The sequence below is a fragment of the Podarcis vaucheri genome (assembly GCF_965113315.1).
Source record: "Podarcis vaucheri genome assembly, chromosome: 1".
Taxonomy (NCBI): Eukaryota; Metazoa; Chordata; class Lepidosauria; order Squamata; family Lacertidae; genus Podarcis; species Podarcis vaucheri.
In genome coordinates, this window is record NC_138759.1 from 52,768,568 (window position 1) to 52,793,616 (window position 25,049).

Consider the following 25,049-nt stretch of genomic DNA (forward strand, 5'->3'; position numbering starts at 1 on the left):
CTAGACACCATATCCCACAATGTATGCTAAGTATCCTTTAAAAATCACCAGGTGCCAATACCCACTGCACAAATAGAAGTGATGTGAAGGGCCACTCCCCCCCCCCCCGTACACCACCCTCATTTTCCCCAAAGAAAAATATTTGCTCTTGTAACCTCTGCTTGATGGTGTTCTGGGATGTGCAGTTTAAGGCATTTTTTTGTTTCCTCCACTAGATGGTGGTGCAGACTCACACAAAAATCAAGGTGACCAGTTAGGGGCATCCTCTTGCCAAGACTTACCAGCATTTTTGCAACACAGTTTTGTTCCCCCACATAGCAGAAGTCCCCAGAGACATTGGTTTCAAACCAAATGTGCTCCCCGTAAACTGCAGCCTCCTGAAAGACAGAAGTGACGTTGTCATTCCACAGTACTGTTGCAGGGTCACACTCAGTTCAGAACCTAGCCACAATTACATCCGGTCATTAGCTTCAGGGAAACTAACTTGACTCTCCACTTCAGCCCCACAGATGAACTGAGTCAAAACTACATATTGCTTTAACCAAGCTTCTTTTTGGCGAGACTCCACCGCCACACACATGCCTCGGCATCATCCTGTTGCACATTCTGCTTTCCTGTGCCCACCAGTTATTTGCCATTGACCTGAAGCAGGCACAAGGAAAGGATTTGGTTCAGCCTACAAGCACGACATGAGACACGGGTGGCGCTGTGGGTTAAACCACAGAGCCTAGGACTTGCCGATCAGAAGGTCGGTGGTTCGAATCCCCGCAACGGGGTGAGCTCATGTTGCTCAGTCCCTGCTCCTGCCAACCTAGCAGTTCAAAAGAACGTCAAAGTGCAAGTAGATAAATAGGTACCGCTCCAGCGGGAAGGTAAATGACATTTCCGTGCGCTGCTCTGGTTCGCCGGAAGCAGGTTAGTCATGCTGGCAACATGACCTGGAAGCTGTACGGCGGCTCCCTCTGCCAATAAAGCGAGATGAACGCCGCAACCCCAGAGTCAGTCACAACTGGACCTAATGGTCAGGGGTCCCTTTACCTTTACCTTACAAGCACGACATACCAATGGCTCTGATCAATGGGAAGCATAGAATGGACAAATACTTTCAGGTATAGATATGAGGACAGGAGGGGACTTGCCAAGGTGGCAGGAAATAAACAGATTTCAACACATGGCTCCCATTTGACCTTCACAGGTTAGCTTTGAGTTCACCCACATGGCAGCTTCCCATGCTGCCTGTTGATTGCTGTAATGCAGAGCACAACCAGAGCTACAGGAACCATCCTGTGGAAACTCAGGTACCATCACTCCAGAGAAATGCACTACTTGTTTCCTGACCAGACCTGCTTGGCTTCAGCAAGGCTGATGCATCAAGTGACTTGACTTCAGACTACACCCTGGCCAATGATACCCTTGCTCCAGAAAGCCACCTATGTGTGGATTTGTACTGGGCAAAACTTATGCAGCCAAGCCAATGGGAAAGAACCCATTCATTATCTTTCCCTGCTCACCTCCCCCCAAGGGGAGAAGGTAGAACTTACGCTCCAGTCGACAGTACTGCGGATCTCCCTGTCTGAATCGCTTCTCAGGGCTAGTGGGGGGGTTGGCTGGGCAACCAGGTGCTGGAGACCAGACTTGGCAATAGCTTTTCTGAAAGACAGGAAGATTATCCATAAAAACACCTGGAATCATATTAATCATTATTATTCCTAAATGCAGCATTTGCAAGCCTTCTGGGGGGAAAGGTTGCTAAAAAGAAAGGCATTCCATGTGTTAATATCAATTCAAAAAAGCTGTCTAAAATGAGGCAGAGATTATCGGAAATCACAGAGCAGGTAATACTTACCCAACTCAGCGGTAGGCAGTAAGTTTTATTTTCTACCTTGTGGCAGTGAAAAACAGACTATTCTTCACAACTGCTTTAAGTCATGCCACACAACAACTACTAATAAATGCCAAGTTACTGGCAAGCTGAAATTTACCATGTGGATTTTTTACCATGCCACTGCAAACACCAGCCATGAAGAAAGGCACGTGGTGGTTTAGTTAAAAAAATCCAAGTGGCAGTTGAATGTATACTATTTCCATGAATCCTTCCTCCCAAAGGTGTGTGTGTGTGTGTGTAGCATATTCCATGAACAGATCACTATTCTCTCAAGTGGATGAAGACTAATAGCACAATAACACAGGCTTGTGAGACTCCTGGGAAGATGAAACAGAGCCTAGGTTTCCTGCTGCTTCCGAAGCAAATTGGGGTGAGAGTGGGAGAAGAAGCTGGGTATTTTAGAGCGCATATTTAAGATCACACATGGGTTTTACTCTAGATCAATTCATCAGGGACAAATCATATTCGTGTTTTTTGTCCTCCTCACAATGTATGTGTGTGTGTACACACATGCGTGCGCGCACACACACACACATTTTTATCCCATCCTTCTTCCAAGTAACTCAAAGGCTTTTACCCTCAAAAACTCTCGGATACAGGTGAGGCTGAGAACACACAAATGGCCTGAGTTACCCCAGTCAACTTTGTAGCTAAGCAGGGATGTGAATCTACCTAAGTCAAACATGGTAGCACTACACCACACACAATCAATGTTACAATCATAAAGGTCCTTTAAAACTATTACTATTATTATTAATAATAATATTTGCCACTTCTGAATGCTTTTCCTATTCTCTCTCTCCCTCTCTCTGTTTTTTTGTGTGTGTTGTGAAATTGTGTAAAGGGACATTAAAGCCATACATGTAATCTTTTGTGTGCATCTTAATACATTAATTGGTCAGAGCTGCTGCTCGTTTCACACAAAGTCCTTTTACAGGACTCTGGCTCCTCCATCATTCAAACACCATATCCAACTGGCAATTCTTAGCCAAGGTAAAAGGCAACCTGCAATACCAAACAGACTTTGTGGGAAGATGCAGGAAAACAGCCAGCTCTTTGATGGAAGAGCACCCTCAAGGACCACATGAAGGATCCCTTTTTCATGACAGATCTTATTCAACCACATTACGCCAGTATCCGGGGTGGGGGAACAGGAAGCAGGGAGGGAAGGGTCACGGCAGCCAGGAGACCAATGCAATGCAGAGGTGTAAAATGTCACAGTTGGAAACTCCCATGTTCAAATCCCTGCTTGGCTATGATGCTTAAGGGTGTCCTTGGGTGACTCACTTTCTCTCAGCCGAATGAACTCAGAATTTCTTGGAGGAAGAGCCAGACAGAAGTGCAACTGGCAGAAATGGGGGGGGGGGAGACCCACTGCACCTGTCCTGTTCTCAGAAAGACACAGCTCAAGCGTGCTTCTTTCATAACTAACAATCTGCAAGAAAGCACTGTGGTTGTGAGTCAGGGCTGTGCTGGTCCTCTCCCCTCCACCTCTACCCCAAAGAGCTTAGTACCCCTGAAAAAGCCATACATACGGCAGTAGGGCTCTGCAACCTTCAGGGGAGTCACTGCCGCAGCCATTGTGGGCAAGATCCATTCCCAGGCATTTATGGGTAGTCAACGCCAGCCAACTGGTCCCAAGAGGAACCTTCCACCTCCTGGCAGCCCTCCGTGTCCTGCATGACTGGAGCAAAGCACCCGGCTTGGGGGTTTCACTTGAGCGCCGCCTCTGGCTCAAGCATCTGTAGCGGCCTTGAAGCCCGTAGGCTGCTCTGCTGTGCACAAACTCTGCTGGGAGGAGGTGGGAGGACCTGCGGCGCAGGTAATGAGGGTCTCGCAGGAGAAGCCTCAGGTCGTCAGGGTGCTGCGTGGCAGGACCGGGACACCGCGAAAGCTCAGCTTGCAGCTCCTTCCTCTCCTGCTCTGCTTTCAAGCCAGAGCCATCAGAGCCTGAAGAGGCAGCTTCCTCACTCCAGTCACTCTCCTCAAGCCCCTCCTTGGGGGACTCTGAGCTGGAGCTCTCAGTGCAAGGCGACTGCCTCTTTCCTTCCACCTCATACACCTGGATGAGGCTGGCCAGCAGCAAGGAGGGCCCTATGAGATGAGTATCTATGGTGCGTACTCGCCCCCCGCGCTTCTTCTGGACGGAAAACCGAGGACTCAGGCGAGGGGTCGTGGTGCTGGATCGCCTCCTGCTGGAGCTCGCCCTGCGTTTGTGCCGGGAGCCCAAGCAAGACAGCCCTTGCAGATGAGCGCAGGATTTGCGGCGGTGTTGCGTTAGGGTGGCAGAGGGCTGGCCCACCACAGAGCGCCGCCTTGCTTTGCTGGCCGGCAGGGCCACCACACTGGTGCGCCGGGGCCCCAGCGGCGCAGTCTTCTTCCTGAAGTGCCTTTTGAAAAAGGATTCCATAGCAAATGGGGGCTGTTGACAAAGAAACCAGGTGTTTTAAATGAGGACTCACCCTCCCTCCCACCTACCTAACCTGGCCTTCAAGATCTAAATGAAGAAATCATGGGGCACCCCAGACCCCAAGCACTACTTGGACACCAGCCCCGGCCCTCCAAGCTCCAGCCAATTCTTTTTGGCCATAACCAGTCCCGTGTCAGCTTCTGACGCCCAAACAATAAGACATCTAATACCCTCTCACTCAGTGGAGCCAAGTCACCCAAAATATCCAATTCACCACACAGCACTAGGGGAAGAGAAAGAGAAAGAGAAAGAGAAAGAGAAAGAGAAAGAGAAAGAGAAAGAGAAAGAGAAAGAGAAAGAGTTTCACTTATGGGGAGATTACTGAGCCAGAAAACTAGAACTGGTGTTATTGTTATTTGTGGCCAATCTGAATGTGGAAAAATGCAAGAACTGAAAACGGTCCTGAAATGGCTACCATGTGACAATTGGTGGTTCCCAACGCAAACTCTGAGGCACATGGGTGAAATCTAAGTGTCAGCGAGTCAACGGTTCATACTAAAAGGAGGTGCTTTGGCTCCATGGACTTTTTCACCTTAAATGAGGTGTCAAGGATAAAAGCTGCTCAGACTACTTCTGTTCTATTTTAAAACAGCCTGGGCCTGAGTGCAAACAAAATACACGTTGCTTCAATCTGCTTCCTGCTTGTCAACTGTACACAGAAGATCAAAACTGGAAGAACAGAACATTTTCCATTTCGTGAAATTTAAAGCTGAGTTTAGAGAATTTGGTCCAATTAAAAAAAACAGCCAGAAGCAGACTAAGAATGAGACAAAAGATGACAAAAGATGCGTCTGTGAAGCAATAGCAGAGCTCTACTGATGCCTAATAATGGAACAACAGGAATTCTTTTTCTTTTCACTACTTGCCAGCACTCACTGATCGGGTGAATAGAACTGCTCAGAGTTCTAAAATACAATTGTACCCGAGGTCTCTTATCTTTCTGTATCTGCAACAAGCACTCTGTTCAATCACAAGTGTAAAGCACATTTTAGGTCCCTGTTAGTCATTCTCTCTATATGATGTGAGTAAACTTCAAAAAGATTGCTTTTTTTCAAGCAGCAGTAATTCTTAATAGTCAGAAGCATCCAAATCTCACTGCAAGGCTCAGCAACCATTCCAATCTGCAACTGGATATTCATACGTTCTGTGCAAAGCAAAAAATGACTCATGTTTCTTGATTTAATCTATAGCTCTAGTTTTGATAGGATATCAAGAGAGAGTAATCTGATGATATCCAGGTATCCCACACACCTGCCATGAGGCCAAAACTTTTCAGAAGTCTGTTAAAACTGGGCAGGCAGATTATGTAGCAGTTACCCTGCATTAGCATTTCTTTCAAGCAGTCACTTTCCACAGCAATTAATTAGAGATTCCTTTAGATTTGCGTTTAGCTCCTGCATACAGCAATGAAAATGTCTCTGTCACTCAAATCTGGGCAGCCCAATTTGTGTATTATACAATTTGTTTGCTAATTATACTATAAATACGAGGCATTTTCTAAGAGCTGCCCCTTGCACATGCTACAAAAAGTTGAGAAAGAAGCAATGGAAAACTCTTCTTGCCTTGACATTTGCTCGTGGCACTAAATAACAGTCCTCTATTACTCTTGCATTATTTGTATAGTGAAACCAGTTATACACAACGTGCCCTTTCAGCTGTCATTGTTCCTTAAGGCTGAGAACACAGCAAAGCATGCGATGAGACTCCTATGGTAAAGGTAAAGGACTTCTAGATGGTAAAGTCCAGTCAATTTCAACTATAAGGTGCAGAGCTCGTGTCCGCTTTCGGGCTAAGGGAGCTGGCGTTTGTCTGCAGACAGCTTTCCAGGTCATGTGGCCAGCATGACTAAACTGCTTCTGGCACACGGAGGACCGTGGTGAGTGCCAGAGCGCATGGAAACGCTGTTTACCTTCCCGCCACAGCGGTACCTATTTATCTACTTGCACTGGTGTGCTTTCAAACTGCTAGGTTGGCAGGAAGACTACTATGACAGGTTGCTGTGTCATATTGTCCCTGTTCTTGCTGCTTCACATTTAAAATTTACAAGGGGGAATCCCTGCTTTTCTCCCAGATTTTGAAACCTTGGCAGAATAAAGCACTCTTCCTTAGCCTGTAGAATTCAGCCCAGATTTGAAGGAAATATAATACCTTCACAGTCAGCAGTAGTAAAGCTAAAACTACACAAACTTTATTGGGAATAAATGCTGGCTTTTTTTCTTCAAATCTATTCAATTCAATTGTGGATAGCATTGCTGCCTTAAACATATATTTAAACTCATTAATTTTAAAAAATCAGCTTCGCAGCCAGGGTTCATTGTGCCTCCCCACCCCTCCTTGTACAGCAAACACATGTGCATTAACTTTCCCAAGCACCTGAGTATTATCTGTCCCTTTGATTCTCAAGAGAACATTATGGGTATTAATGGTTTAATCCTTTCAAATCCAGATAGAAATGCAGTAACCTTTTTGTACCTCCTCTGCCAGCCTCCAGCACGCAGGATAGTAATAATTTGTTTTGGGGTTTGGTGGGCTTATTTACAAAGCTGCCTAACACTATCCTTTCACTCCAGCGAACTGAATGTTACTGAAGATTCCCAAGTCAAAACATACACTGAAGATCAGTAAGAGACCACACAGGGATAATTCATTCTCAATTTTAGAGCCTGTGCAGTGTGACCACAGGTAGACCATAAGGGAAGTTATGTCCCACTGAATTTGGCGAGATTTGCTCCTGAACCATTGGTACGAGTGCACAGAAGCATATTCCTGATGTGAATAAAAGTTTTCACGGACTTTAGTCTGTTTGTGACAGTACAGCATGTGCTGGTATCCCGTCAGAGCTTTGAAATACTCATTATGGCATAAACTTTTGTGCGCTATAGTGCACTTCATCCTGCATCTAACAGAGTAGGCTCTAGTCCATGAAAATTTACACCACAATAAATCTCTTAGTCTTTAACGTATCATAACACTTAGTAGGTTTTGCTGCAACAGCCTAACACAGCTACCCCTCAGGAACATGTTGCTGAAAACTGAGTTTCGGAACAAATCTGTTGTTCTAGTATATTGTTTAGCTTTAAGTTCATAAGTTTATTGTTTTAGTGATGTATTCCATCAGAGGTTGACCAAGAATACAAAGTCTGCCTGCCTATGGGCTGGTTTTCTTGAGCTGGCCATCCAAGACTGCAGTGGGCATCACATACAGCTCAATAAAGGCAATTCCTGAGGAAGCTGGTGAGAGCTTGGTCAAAAAACTAGCTTTAAAATGCTCTGTTCTCAAGAGTGGATACTGAGGGGGAAATCTGGTGTTTCTAATTAGTTGCAGGTCCCTTGAGTCAATCCCTAAGTAGACACTTATTCAAGGTTAAAGCAGAGCTCAGTTCTGGAAAATAATAATAGACTGAATCATCTTGACAAGCTGCTTTCCAGAGTTGGTTTTCACCCAGTTCCATATAGCACAGTGCATAAAAACACTCAATAGGCATAGTAGCATTTTTAAAAATATATATACTTTAACTAAACTCAATCCACTTTTGTCTTAATTGCTGGCCACCCAGATTTCGTACGAAGAAGAGCTGCTGATATTCTTGATGGTAGAGAGTATAGCTTCCGTGGGTGGGGGGGGGAGGATATTTTGCACCCAAAACTTTAATGGGCAGGTTCCATTACCTTCCCTCCCTTACTCTAAATGAACTTAATCAATGCTCCTATGGTTCTTGTGCTTTGACTTTCACTGCCTCCATATGACACTTTCCAAGAGAGGGCTTCGCTAAAGGGTAGACCCAGGCATCTAAATGAATGAGTCTGTTCTATAGTTTTCTGATCTAAACACCACTTATACCAAGGACTGTGTTTGCCAGAAGTAATAATCTTGGTTTTAGAGTAATTTATAGATAGGATTTCCTGTTTACGGTATATGCTGAACACCTCCACGAGATTTCTGAGGCCCAATCAAGAAAGCACTAGAATTATCTGCATACATCAAGACCGAGATCTTTCTGTTCGTAATTACTGGAGGGTGGGGGAGGTTGCATTGGCCAAATATGACACCAAATCATTACTATAAAAGTTAAAAATAGTGGGAGCCAGAAGGCAAACTTGCTTCATTCCTCTCCAAGTCTTAAAAGCATCGGTCATACCATCATTTAAACCTACTCTGACCCTCATTTCTGTGTTACTGTACAGTTCTTGGATCAATAGCAGAGGTCTGCAGCCAACATTGGCAATTTGAATTTTCTCCCAGAGTCCGTTTCAATTAAGAGTCGAATGAGGCAGAAAGATCAATCTCAATGTATATTTCCTTACAATATGGTTCAGAATAAAACACTGATCAATGGTGCTGTATCTTCCTCTCAACCCTGCTTGTTCTTCATGAATAATGTTGTTACTTTGCAACCACTCTGACAATTTTTGAAGGAGATACCGGGAATATAGCTTTGCAGAGATGTCTAACAAGCTAATTGGCTGATAGTTTGTTGAGCATTCCTACCACCTTTCTTATAAATCGGGAAACTGATACGTCATTTTCCATCCAGAGGGCATTTGGCCAATGTTGTTTATAGTGGTAAATAAGCCACTCAGGATAGGCACCCAACCATTCTGCATATTCCTTATAGAGCTCAGGTGGAAGCTTTTATCTTCTCCAAGAGCTTTATTTTATTTTAAGCAGGAAACCGGGCCTTTATCTTATTATAGGAGGCTGGTTGTCATAGTCAGGTTACACACTGCCGGTACATGTGATTGGGAGAAATATGGATACACTGGGAGAAATATTTAACCCAATCAGAGGCAGGAATCGAGGTTTTCTGTAGTGATCTCACTTCATTTAAACTCAAGAATTTGTCTTCCTTCTGCTCCATTACTGCTAGTCCCAATTCCTGCCTTTCCTTTGTAATATTCATGACACACATACACCTCCTTCCTATCTCTTTGGTAAACAGACTAGGACTATACAGTGGTGCCCCGCAAGACGAATGCCTCGCAAGACGGAAAACTCGCTAGACGAAAAGGTTTTCCGTTTTTTGAGCTGCTTCGCAAGACGAATTTCCCTATGGGCTTGTTTCGCAAGACGAAAAACGAAAACGTCTTGCAAGTTTGTTTCCTTTTTCTTAACACCGTTAATACAGTTGCGACTTGACTTCGAGGAGCAACTCATAGAACGCGGTGTGGTAGTTAAACTTTTAAAACTTTTTGGGGGGGTTGGATTTTGGGTTGGGGTGTTTGGAATTCAAGGACTTGGTGTTGGGGAGGGGTTAGCAAGAATCTGGAAGCTTGTGTGTGTGTTTTCTGCATTTTTATGATTTTCTGTGACCATTGGGACACACTGCTGTTTTTTTTTAAAAAAAAAAATCTGGATTTGAATTTCTGTGTGGTGGGTGGCTGGGGGAACAGTTGAGGGGGGGGGGTTCTCCAGCAAGAAGCAAAGAGTGGAAGAGGAACCTTCTTCGAGTTGTCCCCCAGAGTCTTAGAAAATGTACTGTACACTTTGCTGATTTTTAAATGTTTTTCTGTCATGTTTAGAAACTTAATTTATTGTTCCTTCAATTTTTGAAATGCTCTTTACAGTATGTGTGACTTTAAAGAGCACTTAATAAACTCTTGTTGTACCAAATTTGGCTTTGTTTGGACTTTTTTGACCATAGGAACGCATTAATTGAATTTCAATGCATTCCTATGGGATTTCGTGCTTCGCAAGACGAAAAATTCGCTAGACGAAAAAACTCGTGGAACGAATTAATTTCGTCTTGCGAGGCACCACTGTATTCATATAACAGCTGTCAAGTGAGGACACCCCTGTAGCCAGAGTGGGGCAAAATGATGCACCACCTCTCCTCTCAAGCTGTGTTTCCCCACCCTCTGGATTTGGGGGAATTTTTGTTTGTGTGTGACATGACAGCCTCCCTTTAAAGAACGACAGCTTGCTTTAAGAACAGGAGCAATTTACGAACAGAACCTCTGAAAAATTCAGTGAACAGGTCAGGACAAGTGCACAACAAAAGCCTCCCTTAAGTGATTCTGAAAAAAACAGGCAGTGCTGATCCTTGAAGAGTTAAATATTAGAACTTTGTATTATGGGCTAGTCTACCTCAGATTCTCTGCTTTTCAGTTTAAGTTGTATTCTCTAGTCAGCCAGCAATAAGGAAGCATGCCTGCAGTAAAAAGTAATAATTTGTTTATTCTGCAGTTATTATGATGAGCACAGGAGGATTGCTGAAAAGGTGTACTGTGAACCTACCATGGAGAAAGCTCACATGTACACAAAGTATTTTTATAAGTTTATAAAATGACATCTACAATGTAGTAAATATTTTACAAAGTTAAGGACTCTGTCTCACTGACTTCAACAAGTTATGCATATTTTTCTCAGCATCACTCTCCCTAAATGCTCAACCATGGTTGCATTGTAATGCACTCTTACTTTGCTTTTAAACCTGTTTTTGTTTGTTTTGTTTGTATTGGTGTTGCGATACAATATTAAAATTTATTTTTGGAGATACCTCCTCACTAATTTTTAACCTGTAATTACAGCATAAACTAATTTGTTTGCTTTACACCTTTTGGTATCCCCCTTGTTCACTGCATCCCTAACACCCTGGCGAAACAAAATATATGCCTGTCATTTAATTCCTGGTGTTCATACTAAACTTTCTGTTAACCTGCATAATTAGCTATGTAAAGGTCAGGTTAGCAAACTCCCTGTATTAACTTACATAACACTCCCCTTTAGGAATGGGGCTGCCCCACCTATGGAGCTGAGAGAAGAGATCTTACATAAACCAACCTGACTTTCATGTTGAACCTCAACATGAGTTTCAAACCTTCTATCAGGCTGGCAAAAGAATTCATTTAACAACCAAGACTTTTTTTATGAACAAAACCCGTACTACATTTTGCCAAACTGAATGATATAATAATCTATAGTGTTTGTGTGATGAGAATGAAAAGCTTTAGGTGGAATTAAACATCATGTTATGGTGATTGTCCTGTCATGACAAATATTGCAGCTTGCTAGGTGGAACGATCCCCACAGGCTGTTCTCCTGACCCCCCCCCCCCCGAGCCAATTCTGGGGAGTGTTGGGGGAGGAGAGGAGAGGGGTGGAAGCCCTTACACAAGGCTTATGCTGATGGGACTTGAAGGTGAATCATGTTCTTTGTGTCTCTGAAACTGTAGATATCGTAAATATTAGTTCGTGTGAAGCAAAACTTATTTTTTATTATTAGTCATTATATTTATGGATTGGCTTTCCTCAGATACCATCGCAATGTACAATGAATAATAAGCAACAAAATTACATCTGAAACTAAAACATATTCAAAACTAAAATATCCACAAAGCATCAAACCACACAGCAGCTGCTGCATATCTAATTGAAAATGGCCTATTGCATTTACTCAGAGTGATGCTAATCCATACTGAATCTTTGCAGCGGAAATAAGAACATTTGTTGTTCTAGCATTTTTGCGTATCTGAATATGCTGCATAAAGAAGTCTTACAGAATTTATTTCTGATATCCTTAAAGTCAGGGGTGGGGGGAGGGGAGAAAGAGAGAGCAGCACACAACATGCACACACAGTTTCTCTAAAGGCCCTGATTCTGGATCATAAGCCCTTTCACTAGCAAAGCTTGGGGCTTTGATCTGCTAATGATCTGTAATCAGGGTTGTGATAAGCTTAACTTAATGGGGCATGTTTTCCTTTCAAAAGGCAGCTGAAACTCCAGCTTAATAACCAAGCTGGGTCAAGTCACACAAAGCATGTTCCTTCCTCTCAGCCTTCTAGCAGGAAGTGTGGGTGCCGAGATCCAAGTTCCACACATTTCACTGTATCTTGCCTTATTCCTTAGAGAGCGAAGCAGAGCCAGGAGAAAGTTCAGTGCAAAGGGCTGTCAACTGAGATATCCCCAAATCCAAGGAGAGTTCCAGCTTATTGCTCTGCACTGTTTTAACACCACCCCCTGCATACAACAGGCTTGGCAATCCCCAGCCACAACTCCCAACTCAGGAATCCTGCAAGTCACTAGGCAGTTGACTACAAAGGCTCCAACCATCAGTGCCTTCTGTGAGTCTTTTGGTGTGTAGAATGAATGGTTGAATGTGGGTATTCCTGTGGCCCTCGGTTTGCCATTTACCCCTAGAGTAAGACACAAAGCCTGTTGTATTAAATGCAGCTAGCTTGGGACTGGTTTACTTTTGCAACACAGGTTAAGAGAGGTCACAGGAATGTCCATTTCTCTCCCTTCCAAAAGGCAACAGGCTGCAAAGAGAGCATATTGCAAGAAGGGCAGACCCTGAAGCCTGCCAAGTGGGGTTTTTCCTATAACATCAGCTACTAGCATCCCCAGGATCAGGAAACTGCTAGAAGTACAAGCGCTATTAATAATCCCCACTGTTGACACAGGGACCTCGTGGGCTCTGCTCACTATCGCTTTGCCATCAGAACGCTAAAAACAGGCAGCCGCAGAGGCTTGGGAAGCTTGGCCGGGGATTCCGCTCCAACTCCGGTGCGGCTCACATGCCAGAGTTTTCCTTCAGCTCGTGTTTCCTTACTCCCACACCCTCCTGACATCCCAAGATGCACTTTCTCATACACGAAGCTGCCTTTGCCTCCCCTCTCGGAGATCCTCTTTCCACTCTAGCTGGGCTGTTGCATCTCCTGATCTGCAGCGGTTGCACCACACAGCACTCGACCATGCTGAGCTCGCCAAAGGCATGCGGAGAGGAGGAGGGCTTTCCTTGCTATGATAGTTGCCAGGGCCTACGCTCTGCTAGATGCAGCGCACCAGATTAGATGGGCCATTTGTGGTTGAGCAGCATGACCGAAAGCCACAGTGGCTTGAGAAGAAGGAGGGTGTGCATTTCTCACAGGGTCTTCCCCTGACTCGACAGAGTTAGCTGGCCCGGCCCAGTTTCCCCTTTCATTTCCCAGTAAACGTGGCATATGAATCATACACCACATGCACCCACCTGGCACCAGAAACATGCAGGGGATGATCCTTGAGATGCAAAGCCTCTTGAATCATCTGAGGCACTCGAGTTCTCAGTTATTGGAGAGGGACACTCAACATTTGCCTGAACAGAAGTTCTCTCTCTCTCTCTCCCCCCCCCCACCAACTGCCTTTTAACCAGAAAGGATGTGCTTGTTAAGCTGCCAAGAATTCTGAAGTACACAGGCAGTTATCACAGAAGCCTCCGCAGTTTGAGTGCCTGGCCTTCAGAGCCAAGCTTGCACGTACGTAACAGCCTTGTGGGGTGAGAGAACCAAGCTGGCTGTGCGCGAGCAGCAGCCAAGTCTTATTTTAGGGCTCGCTGAAGAACCACAACCAAGTGCCAAGGCCTGCTCGAGGAGCAGGTGTGTCTGCTCACACTCAGACTTGCTACTGAGGAAAGCAGTATTGGCAATAAATGGGGTAACAGAAGCATTTTAACAACAGCCAACTGCCTCTACCAATGAAGGATTTCTGTTCTCTTCTGCAGCTAAACAAGACTTGCCCTGGCGTCAGGGACTGGCTGGACAATGAGACCGGATACTGAGGAGTGGGAACCAAGAGAACTGGGGTTGGCGACTGTCTTGGAAGACTGTATCAGTGGTCTAGGGGAGCCTGTAACAGCTGGAAGATAAGAGTCTGAGGCAAAAGAAGCTGCAGGATTGGAGAGTGAAGAACAAGTGCAAGAGGGAGGGAGAGGTCTGGTTGGTGTAGAGGAAAGGGCTTCCACACCTCCTCCTCCACCTGCCCCCACCTCTCTTGCTGCACTGTCTCCCAGGACCAGAGGTGAGAGGAGCAGAAGCTGGTTACATGCAAGCAGAATCTTCGCCTGCCTGTGTGCAGCATAAGCTGGACCTCTCTGCTGCAGCAACCACCTCATCAAGTGTACACCTAGAAGCAGCTGAGAGACAAAGGAATGACGGACATGACTTTTCCTAAACTGGGAATGTACAGTCAATTATTCACACTGGACATTCCTTGCCTGACGGCACCATGACACCTGGCCAGGCAGTCACAGGGTAGTCACAGAAATAATTCTCCAGTCACATGTGCAGGTCTCTTGGAATGAATGTGCAAGCAGCCTCTATGCCAGAGAGAGGGAACCTGCAGCCCTCCAGATGCTACTGGACTACAGCTCCCATCATCCATGCTGAATAGGTCCGATGGGAGTTGGAGGCCAACCAAGTCTGCAGGGTCACAGGTTCTCCATCTATGTGTTTAGTTCTTGGCATAACTACCTTACACACTGAAACCATCATGGCCCCTTCCTCCAAGGACTCTGGACTCTGGACTACTTTTGTGACAATGCTCAGAAATCACTAATCCTCATCACAGAACGGTAATGCCTGGGCTGAGCACCATTATGACTATTAAATGAATTTGAAACTGGTTTAAATTTGATGTGCAGGCACACTTAACTCACACGTGTCCTGTTCTAACAAGTCCTAAAGTACTTATGGAGTGCATCAGCATGAAGAGGTCAGTGAAGACAGTTCTAGAGGAAAGGTCAAAGAGCACTGCCAACTTCTCCAGCATTTCATTATTAGCAAATATCCCTTTTCTTATTACTTCAGCATTGAGAACCCACAAAGAAGCAGCTCATATCCCCAAAGACACACAGAGCAACTCCATCCAACCACATCAGGAGTAACCTTTGTTCCTCTAGAAACCTTCTGAATGGACAAAGAAATTCCATTATTTTCTTAAGCAGACTAAAGTACGGCCTCAATATCTACTGACTTATGCCTTTTGGTCTGTGTCTTTCAAATCTATAATTTGAAAGACATATAATCTTTAAACATATGGCACAACAATGGAGCAAATTGCCTAGGCAGGCTGTGGAATCTTTTCTTGCATCCCCCCCACCCCAGAGCTATCTATCTCTACTGGGTACAGAAAAACGTATCTGATAAGTCTGACTCGGTGCCTTTCTGGGGATCTTCCAACCCTGTGGGTTTGATCAGACAAGCAAATTTGTAAGCCTGTATAACTAACAAAAACAAATAATACAGAGATGGTTTATTAACTGGGGTGGGTGGGTTAACAAGGCTACCCAAAGGAGAGACATTGACCTTATTCTGAAATACCGTAACTCCCCCTTACCTTTCCATCTTTGTGCCTGAAGGAGTGACAGAATTTCTGGACTTGCAGACTTTTGATAAGGCAGTGAAAATATTTTGCAGCCTTCCTGTTTTATACTTACATTTATCTATACCCCAGAGTCCTATCATAAAACTTAGAGCAGCCTTCTCCAACCTGGTGCCCTCCAAAATATTTAAATCATACCTTTCGTCAACCCAAGGCAGAATGGTCGATAGTCAGGAATGCCGAGAAGTGTAGTCCAAAATAACTGGAGTTGTGGAGGGTGATTTGAACAGTTTACAAGAGGCTACCAACCATCTCCCTTCCCAAGCTCTGTTCAAGACACAGCCAGCTATCAAATCCGACAGGGCAGGGAAGCATAATCCATAAAGCTATTTCATTTCTGTCCTGCCAAGCAGAATGCCATAATCCAGTCTTCACTAAAGTGTGTGTGTGTGTGTGTGTGTGTGTGTGTAAAATTACCAACTCCCCTGTCCAATGAAAGTTCTGTACTTCCGAAATTTAATGTAGAACCACCTTCTGCTCTGCAAGTTGAAGCCATGAGATAATACTATCTCAAAGAGTTGCAGATAGCTCTTCTTAATATCATTTTGTGTTTGCTGGCTCCAGTCTGCCCAGTAACCATAGCTCTTCAATCTTCATTGTCCCCGAAGGGGGCAATGACAATAAAGATATTATTATTATTATTATTATTATTATTATTATTATTATTATTATTATTGTTATGCTGATGCTAATAAGCTTTTGCCAGGGATGCAGAACCAGACGCACACAGTCACAGCAGGCAAGGGATGGCAGATTCCTGGTTCCACAGCTTTGTTCCTTATCCGTGTATCAAGCCTAATGCGCAGCAGCAGGATATATAGTCTTACTACTTAGTTACCCAAATCTGGCAGAAAGGAAGACATTCTTCACATTCATGCACACACAAACATCACATAGATAACCATCTAGACTGGGGAAAACATGCCGTAAAATGCATTCACTGCCATGTTTAAACAATGCTATTTACACTAAAATAAACTGTTAGAAGGCTGCACTCTAAGCAGAAGAGACAAGCAAAGCAATGCTGCATAGTGTGTTCATGGGAAATGGGCCCTTGTGGACCTACTGGACCTACTACTCACCAGGGCCCATCCCTGCATCCTGTTTTAAATGGCAGGAAGGAACATGAGAAGCAAGAAAGAAGGAGTTGCTCTCAACACATCCAGATAGGAAATGGGAAGTGCTAAGTAACTATAGCCCAGCGCCTCATATCTGCAACAAGATGGAAGGTCAAATGGTGCAACTTTCATATTTAGCTCACCGGAACATAGGAAAGCTGCCTTATACTGAGTCAGAACATTGGTCCATCTAAGCTCAGTGCTGCCTACATCAACTGGCAGCAGCAGCAGCAGCTCCTCCTCTCTGGGGTTTCAGATAGTATTCTCTCCTCATGGTGCTTGGAAATGCCAGGGATTGAACCTGGGTCTTCTGAATGCCAGTTTGCTTCTGAATACAAGTTGCTGGAGCTGCAGGAAGCGAGAGCGCTCTTGCACTCTGGGTCCTGCTAATGGGATTCTCAAAGGCTTCTACTGAACAAGACACTGGACTAGATGGCCCATTGGCCTGTTCTTATGTTACCACTCTGCTACAGTCCTTCCTCGTTACTCTCATTAAAAACTTCTGATATGCCCAAATGGCTGAAGTGACTGAGCTGAAATGACAGAAAGTGTGCATGTGTGTGTTTTGTAAATATATTCTCCCACTGAAACAGTGCAATCCCCATTTGCCTTGGGGTTTTTTGGGGTGTGTGTGTGCAAAAGGTGCTAGAAATCTTCAATCCTCCATACAAACACACGCGACCACCCACTTCCCAAACCGACTGGCCACAACACTGGGTGCGCTATAAGCAGATACATGATCTCCCTTCAGCACTCGCCTCTCCATATATTTTGTAGCTTGATTGCATTGCAGCCCCAATTGTCTGCTTCTTCAGCATCATTTAAAGATGCTCTGCTTCACAAACACAAGTTAAGTCATCATTTAGTCAATTAGTTTTGGCTAGATTATAAGTTATTTATTTTATTTACTTAAAAATATACACTCTGCTCTTTCCCTGTTTAGGGAAGTTTTTTAAATGTTTGAAGTTTTATTCTGTTTTTAATGTTCTGTTGAAAGCCGCCCAAAGTGGCTGAGGAAACCCAGCCAGATGGGCAGGGTAGAAATAATAATAATAATATTATGTTGTTGTTGTTGTTGTTGTTGTTGTTGTTGTTGTTGTTGTTGTTGTTTTTCTTAAATCATAACAAGCCAGCTGACTGGCTTTGTGAAAACTTCACTGTTTCTTAAATTTGAAGGAAGGAGTTAGATTTTTTAAGAGTGGTGCCAAAATAGCAGCTGATGAGGGCTATGAATAGCAGTAAAACAGCACAAAGAAAGAACAATCCCCATCCAGCTTTTCACCCCAAAATCTGAAGTGAAAAACATAGTCTCTCAGCACCATTTAATATTCATGTACCTCAGCTCACAAGAACTGAACAGAGAGACCCCACTATTCCCAATGTTCTAAAGGGATGGCACAGAGTACTTTGGTATTTTTTTAAGAGCATAACCCTCAAAAGACAAAATATCTTACGGGGGATCCATTTGAGATATATCTGAATGACAGAAAACATAAGAATCCAAAACTGTAAGGGAACACCCTCAGGAATAATAATAAAGGAATGTGTGGTGTTCTCAACCCTTAACTGCCTACTTGTGTTTGATGTACATCCTCAACGTACATTATTCTGACATTTTCCTTGCCAGAAGTATTAGCCTACTAAACTTTAAACTGGAACTATGGTAACATGTTTTATAGTGCCCCCTCCCACCTTGACATTCAGACATGTTTTTTTTTTTGGTTCAAAACCAAAAGGTCATCACAGAAATGTCAAGCATTACAGTCATAAAAGAAATCCAGCCTGCCCAAGAGGAAAGAGACCTTTCCCTTTGGGCTGACGTATTTTCAAATTATGTAAAAATAGAGCTGTTCCATGCTTTAATATTACCATCTCTTACAAATATGCAATAAGTAAATTTATACATGTATGACTGTCTGGGCACATCTGCTCCTCAACTGTGAAGCCTTGACTGCTGGTTGGAACAAAACGTTATTATGGAGCCTAACCAACCTTGGAGCAATTGGTTATGATGGCAAAACTCCTGCATCGTGTAGGAAAATAATGTAGCAACTGAGAATACAGATATTAGCTATTCTAGGTTCTTAGGCTAGGTCAAGTGCTGTGAAAACGCAATCACCTGTTGACTAGGAAGGTGAATGGCATTATTAGTTTACCTAGTAAAAATGTCAGCAGTTGGGGTTGATAAACACCTTACTCTTTTGTTTGGTCAGCAGGTACCCTCTGTTGGTCTAGTCCTTTCCTATGGCATGTGTACATGTTTATGGTTGCCATATAGGGGCCATTTTAAGTCACTCCACATGTTGGCTTCCACCATTTAGAAAGCGATAGCTCAACATTCAGAACAGACTATTTTCGCCACTATTCTAAACCTTCAGGTTTGTTGTGGCATGGAGGAAAGTCACTTCATCCAAGCCATAGAGAGAACTGCATGACACAAACCATTTGCTACATATAGATTACCAGATGGCATGCTTTAAACAGGGTATAGTTTGGAACTACTTCTTGTATAACATCTTCACATTTTGCCATAGCACACAGTACCTTGAGAAGACGAAAGCATTCTTAAGATACCTAAGCCCAGTCTGGAGAATTTCAGGCATAATGTTAAAAGGCAGAAGGCAGCCTTGAAAAATATGGATACAGTGCTAAATAGTTTGGCTACAAGGAAGTTAACCTGTGGGAGCTCCACTATGGGAATACAGAACCCTTGTCTCACACAAGTAAATTTAGACGAGCTTCGCCAGAGGGACTTGCTCTTTACAACTGGTCTGTGTAAGGAAAGCAGCTGTCGGTTCACAAATCCCTTGACAGAACAGAAGATGGGGAGGAATTTTTTAAGGAGTTTCTTTCATATTTTTTTCCAGCATAGAATCTGAACAGGGGAAAAACAAGGCCCTGCTACAGTCCCTAGTCTGTGATCTACTGATAAAAAGAAAAGGCCACCACTGTCTCCCCTATGATTCGGGACAGAGACCCAGATGCAAACTCTGAAAAAACTGCTGGGGACCCTGCTCAATAAACCACACAGGACCTCTGACACCCTCTTGCCAACCTGCATTATTCAGCAAATACCCAGTGAGGCTGCATTAAGCAGACAAGCCTGTCCTATTACTGCTGCAGCTGTCCACACCATCTCATCCACTTGCCAGTCACACTACCATCTGGTTCAAAAGACATTTTTTTAAACATGGTGAAGTTCTTATGGGTGACTTAACATTCGGTCCTCGTTTCTTTGCAGTGAGATGTCTGTATGAATCAACCCCCACAAGGAGCACTAAAAAATTGCTAAGGTACAGCACAATGTCAGTTTAATTGTTTTCTCCTAACCAGATAACTCTGGTTCTCCAACATGGATGCAGGTGCATACAAACACCTCACGTGTGAAATAAAAACCCAAGGGGTAAAGCAAAAACACACTGCCCTGTGCTAACGTCTGTTCCCCCGCCTCGTGAAACCAAGCTCAGCACATTCCAACATATTAAAGGCAACCTTTGATGGCGACACAACATCCAAACACAACTAGTAAATTGGCCTCAAGTTTGTTGCAATAAAATAAAAATGAAGTCACTTTGCACCTCCAGTCTCAGGAAACTCTCTCTCTTTCAAGGCCAGGTTCATAACAAAGCAGAGAGAAGATGGAAAACTCTCCCCCCAAGCTGGAAACAAAGGCGGCCCTAACTGCAAATCCCCTCAAACCTATGGTTACAAACGACACAGAACTGACCCACAATAACACTCCCTCCGGAAGCTTCTGAAACTACTGTTGAGCAGCTTCCAACAATGTTTAACCCACCCGGCAAAGGATCTCATCCTGCTCTCCTGCCATGTCTCTAGAGTCACAGGGTGAGGCTATTTCACACAGAGATCCAGCATTTCCCTTCCCGCTCTCAAAAGCGCCTCACTTCCTCACCCTGAATGGCAAACCCTAAGCAGAGAACGGTTAAACACGGGGTGGGGGAGGAAGAGGAGGGGACGGGCAGAGCCTTTGTGACCTGATCCGAAGCTGAAGGGAGAATTCTTGCAGGTGAAGAGGAGCCTGGGTAGCAGCTGCAGGAGGAAGAGAGGCTGCCAGCCCTGAAGAGATTCAGTCCTAGTTTGGAGAGAGAGGTCTCTGTTTATCCCACTGCCTCCTCCCCATGCTGCAAATCATGACAGCCCTTTTTAAAATAACCAACAGGCACTTCCTCCTACGGCTGCTATGGGGGCGGCTACCTCTAAGGGGGCGGGGAATGAAATGAGTGAGTGAGTGAGACACAAACACAAACACACTTACTGACCCCAGCTAAGTTCAGCGTTCAGACAGTCCTTGCAGAACAAGAAACACACAATAGAGCTATATTACTCAGGGGCCAACTAGCAACTTTTTATTTTATTAATTCTATCTTAACACACATACACACAACGTGTCAGGGGTGGATGGCAAGAGAGCATGCAAACAATTCTAGCTTCACACACACACACACACACACACACACACACACACACACACACTTTTGATTCAGAAGTATTTTATTGGCCAAACTTTTAAAAAGCGTTGCATACACATCCCTTAAAGGGGACTCAAGAGAATCCTGATCTCTTGGGAAGACACCTGCACTGACCCACTTCTGCTTCAGTAGAATTGCACTGACCCACTTTTGCAACTGCAAAAGGTCACTTTCTTCATTGCCTCATTTCCTTCCCATCCAGTCGTTTCTCTGCTTAAAGAGACCTTGCACTCAGTCATAAGCTTTGCTTATGACATACAGTGGTGCCCCGCAAGACGAATGCCTCGCAAGACAAAAAACTCGCTAGACGAAAGGTTTTTTCATTCGCGATTTGCCTCGCAAGACGAATTCCCCTATGGGCTTGCTTCGCAAGACGAAAACGTCTTGCGACTTTGTTAAACCGTTTAAACCGTGCTTCGCAAGAAGAAAAATTCGCTAGACAGCAAAAATTGCGGAACGAATTAATTTCGTCTTGCGGGGCACCACTGTATCTATCAAATAGTGCAGACAACCATATTGGACCTTTAGGAAAACACCTTAGTTTTATTACTTGGTTCTAATCAGGGTCCTGTGCCACTGTTGCTGCTTCAGTTACCTGAGTGAAGAGTGACAAACAGTCCCACCCACGGTAGTCAAAGCAAAGTGCCATTGAATGATATTCTACTCCATCATGATGACAACAAAAATTATTTCCCTGAGTGATTTCCCGTGCAAGCTGGGAACAGATATTGCACTTGATACAACTCATTTAAATTGAGCCCTTAATATCTTCTCATGTGGAATGTACATACAGATGGAACTGCAGATGGAAGGGAAGCTGATAAATGTTATAGAAGTAGATTTGCATTTCTGCTTCCTGAGCACAAATATGAACATTTTCCAGGTCTCATTTTGCACAACGTTCATGCTATACCAGGGGTCTGCAACCTTTAAGACAAAAAGAGCGACTTGGACCCATTTCCGAAGGGAAAAAAAACTGGGAGCTAGCTGCAAAACTCGTCATTATAAAAATAACTTTTTTGTCACTTTTTTTTTATTTCTTTGTTTGACCCCTCAGAATTACTCCTCCTCATAGAAATAAACGTTAAATTAACTAGTTACCTTTTTCTGTGTGTGTGTTCTTCACTCCCCTTCAAAACAGTGACCAGCGTACATGCCCCCTTTCAATGCAGTGACCAGCGTACATGCCCCTTACAATGTAGCGGGCGGGCGGGAAGGTGACGTCGGGACGGTGTGTGACTAACGCACGCACCGCCCCCATGCGACGTCACAGCCAGTACAGCGCCCGCCACAGTGGGGAGTGTCGGGGTGCACAATGCGCCTCCTCCCCTCGCTAGTATCCGCCCCGGAGCTGCGGCAAAGGTGTAAAAGAGCCACATGCAGCTCCGGAGCTGCGGGTTGCAGACCCCTGTGCTATACAGTACTGCCTCAAACTTGGACAATGGAATTATGGGAAAGCAGTCAAGAAGAATCTTAAGAGTCACACCTTTACTTTGTGAAAGTGAAAGATGTGAAACATACATGCAGGCATTAAATCAATAAGATGGTTTATTTTTCCTGCAACTAATTTGTGAATACGCGGGACACATTTTTAAAACATGTAGATGAAAGCAGCTTTCAACAAGCTTTAGTTTTCCTTTTGCCCCTCTCCCAACAAAAATTAGATCTATCAAAGTTCACTACAATCTTCCTCTTAACTAAATAAAATACATATTACAGGATCATCATACAGGAATACATTTTAATATTTAATGAAGATAATGCTTTCTTCTCCACTGTGTAACAGAGGAATAATATGTAATTTGGAAAGCAGCCTAAAAGGGCAGACTAACCAAATATGGTTAACCACAATGCTGAGCACTCTAATTTTTAAAATCATTCATACTGTAACATGCAAATATTAAGATACTCAACTGACAGCTATTTTCAGCCCTTGTAAGAGAGAGTAACTGTGGGTGGGTGGGGGGAGCTCTTTAGCTCATGCTGGAAGTGTGCTGGCTATGCTATTTTATACCAGCATTTCCCGTAACAAAAACAAAATAGAAATGTCAACTGCTGCAAAATGTTGCAGTATACCGAGGAAGGTAAATTGTACCCCTCCCTATTTCCACAACAGTAGCGTCCCATCTAAAATGTGTAATCCTGTTCAGGGTTCCAGAAAGGCATTCCTCAAAGCAGGAAACCTACCCACCCCACTCCCCCAATTCCTATTTTTCTTTTCCAAGTGATACTGAACATTATGTGGCTACTAAACATGCTCTATCCCCACTGAGATATTTGTGGGGTAAGAAAGAGCGGGTGGTACCTGTGCAAAGGGATGTGGGTGGCGCTGTGGGTTAAACTACAGAGCCTAGGACTTGCAGATCAGAAGGTCGGCGGTTCGAATCCCCACGACGGGGTGAGCTCCCGTTGCTCAGTCCCTGCTCCTGCCCACCTAGCAGTTTGAAAGCACGTCAAAGTGCAAGTAGATAAATAGGTACCGCTCCGGCGGGAAGGTAAACGGCGTTTCCGTGCACTGCTCTGGTTCGCCAGAAGTGGGTTAGTCATGCTGGCCACATGACCCGGAAGCTGTACGCCGGCTCCTTCGGCCAGTAAAGCAAGATGAGCGCCGCAACCCCAGAGTCAGCCACGATTGGATCTAATGGTCAGGGGTCCCTTTACCTTTACCTGTGCAAACTTTTGAGGCTCTGCTGACTATACAAGTGGAAAAGAGCAGCAAAGCGAACACCAGGGCAGCTGTGTTTCTGACACTTACCAGGAGGGAGAGAGGCTGTGAGGAGGTTGGCACAGTGTGGACACTTCAGCCATTGTGACTACACCACACTGGCCTCCCCATCTCTTCTCCCTCCTAGTAAGTAGCAGCAACACACCAGCTGCTAAGCTAGCATTGCAGCTTTCCCAGTTATGCCAATTCCCCCCATTGTTTCTCAGTGGCTCTGCTCTGACTCTGCACCATTCGCACTCAGCAACTGTGCTCACAATTAGGAGGACTACCGTTGGGTGACCAGCTCACTTTTACATGCATCTAAAATGAAACGAAACAAGCCCTTGTGTCTGGGAAGCCAAAGCACGACAAGAACACCAGGCGCATGTACATAGGTGTTTGCTGTGCACCCACTGTGTATTTGCTATGTTAAATAGTCTTGCTGTAAATGCAGTAAGCACATTTGCTGCAGGAAGTATGGAGTTGCCCTTATGTAGAATCATTTGGCAGTGAAAAACTTGGAGCTCGGAGACTTGCTTCTTCCCATACTTTAATTACGAGATATTCATGAAATTTCCTCCCATAGTATGCAGAATAACTCAGCTGGGAAATAATGACAGTTGGAGTGTTAAATCCAGAAACTGCCCTACAGACAGTGAAACCATTCATTCATTCCAAAATGCTTTGCACACAGGCAGCACTTAGTAATTTAGAATACAGTGGTACCTTGGGTTATAGACGCTTCAGGTTACAGACTCTGCTAACCCAGAAATAATATCTCGGGTTAAGAACTTTGCTTCAGGATGAGAACAGAAATCACACAGCGGCGGCGCAGCAGCAGCAAGAGGCCCCATTAGCTAAAGTGGTACCTCAGGTTAAGAACAGTTTCAGGTTAAGAACTGACATCCAGAACGAATTAAGTTCTTAACCCGAGGTACCACTGTATACTGACGTTTAAGAAAAAGAAGAGACTATACAATACTATCTTAAGGGGTGGGGCAGAGGTCACAATGCAGTTTTAGTGCAAGAAGCATGTCATATGTCACATAAGAAGCATATGTTAGCCCATCGCTTTCTGGACTGATTGCTAGCTCTACTTACCACACTGCTGTATCAGATACAGGAGGGGGAAGTTGCATTACTGCTGCTCTGCTGATGTATAACTAGAAAACCTAACACAGGATGTCATAAACCGAAGTAAAAAGAGGGACCGAAGTCTTCATAGCCATGATTGTTACATACTTATGCA

The 25,049-nt window shown here is 44.3% G+C and overlaps 1 protein-coding gene across 11 annotated transcripts in view; it reads right to left on the minus strand.

The window, feature by feature from the left end:
- Positions 1–25,049, minus strand: part of DGKZ (diacylglycerol kinase zeta) — a 157,320-nt gene that overhangs the window by 51,377 nt on the left and 80,894 nt on the right. For 7 of the 11 annotated variants that reach the window (XM_082223962.1, XM_082223964.1, XM_082223968.1 and 4 more), the window contains 2 exons: positions 1,542–1,650; positions 282–377 (listed from right to left, as the gene is read on the minus strand). In XM_082223962.1, the coding sequence (XP_082080088.1) occupies positions 282–377; positions 1,542–1,650 (205 nt within the window). Of the gene's footprint in view, positions 1–281; positions 378–1,541; positions 1,651–3,420; positions 4,308–13,320; positions 13,392–16,749; positions 16,773–20,601; positions 20,747–25,049 lie in introns of those variants that run through there. The other 4 variants (XM_082223963.1, XM_082223961.1, XM_082223969.1 and 1 more) reach the window with 4 other exon arrangements.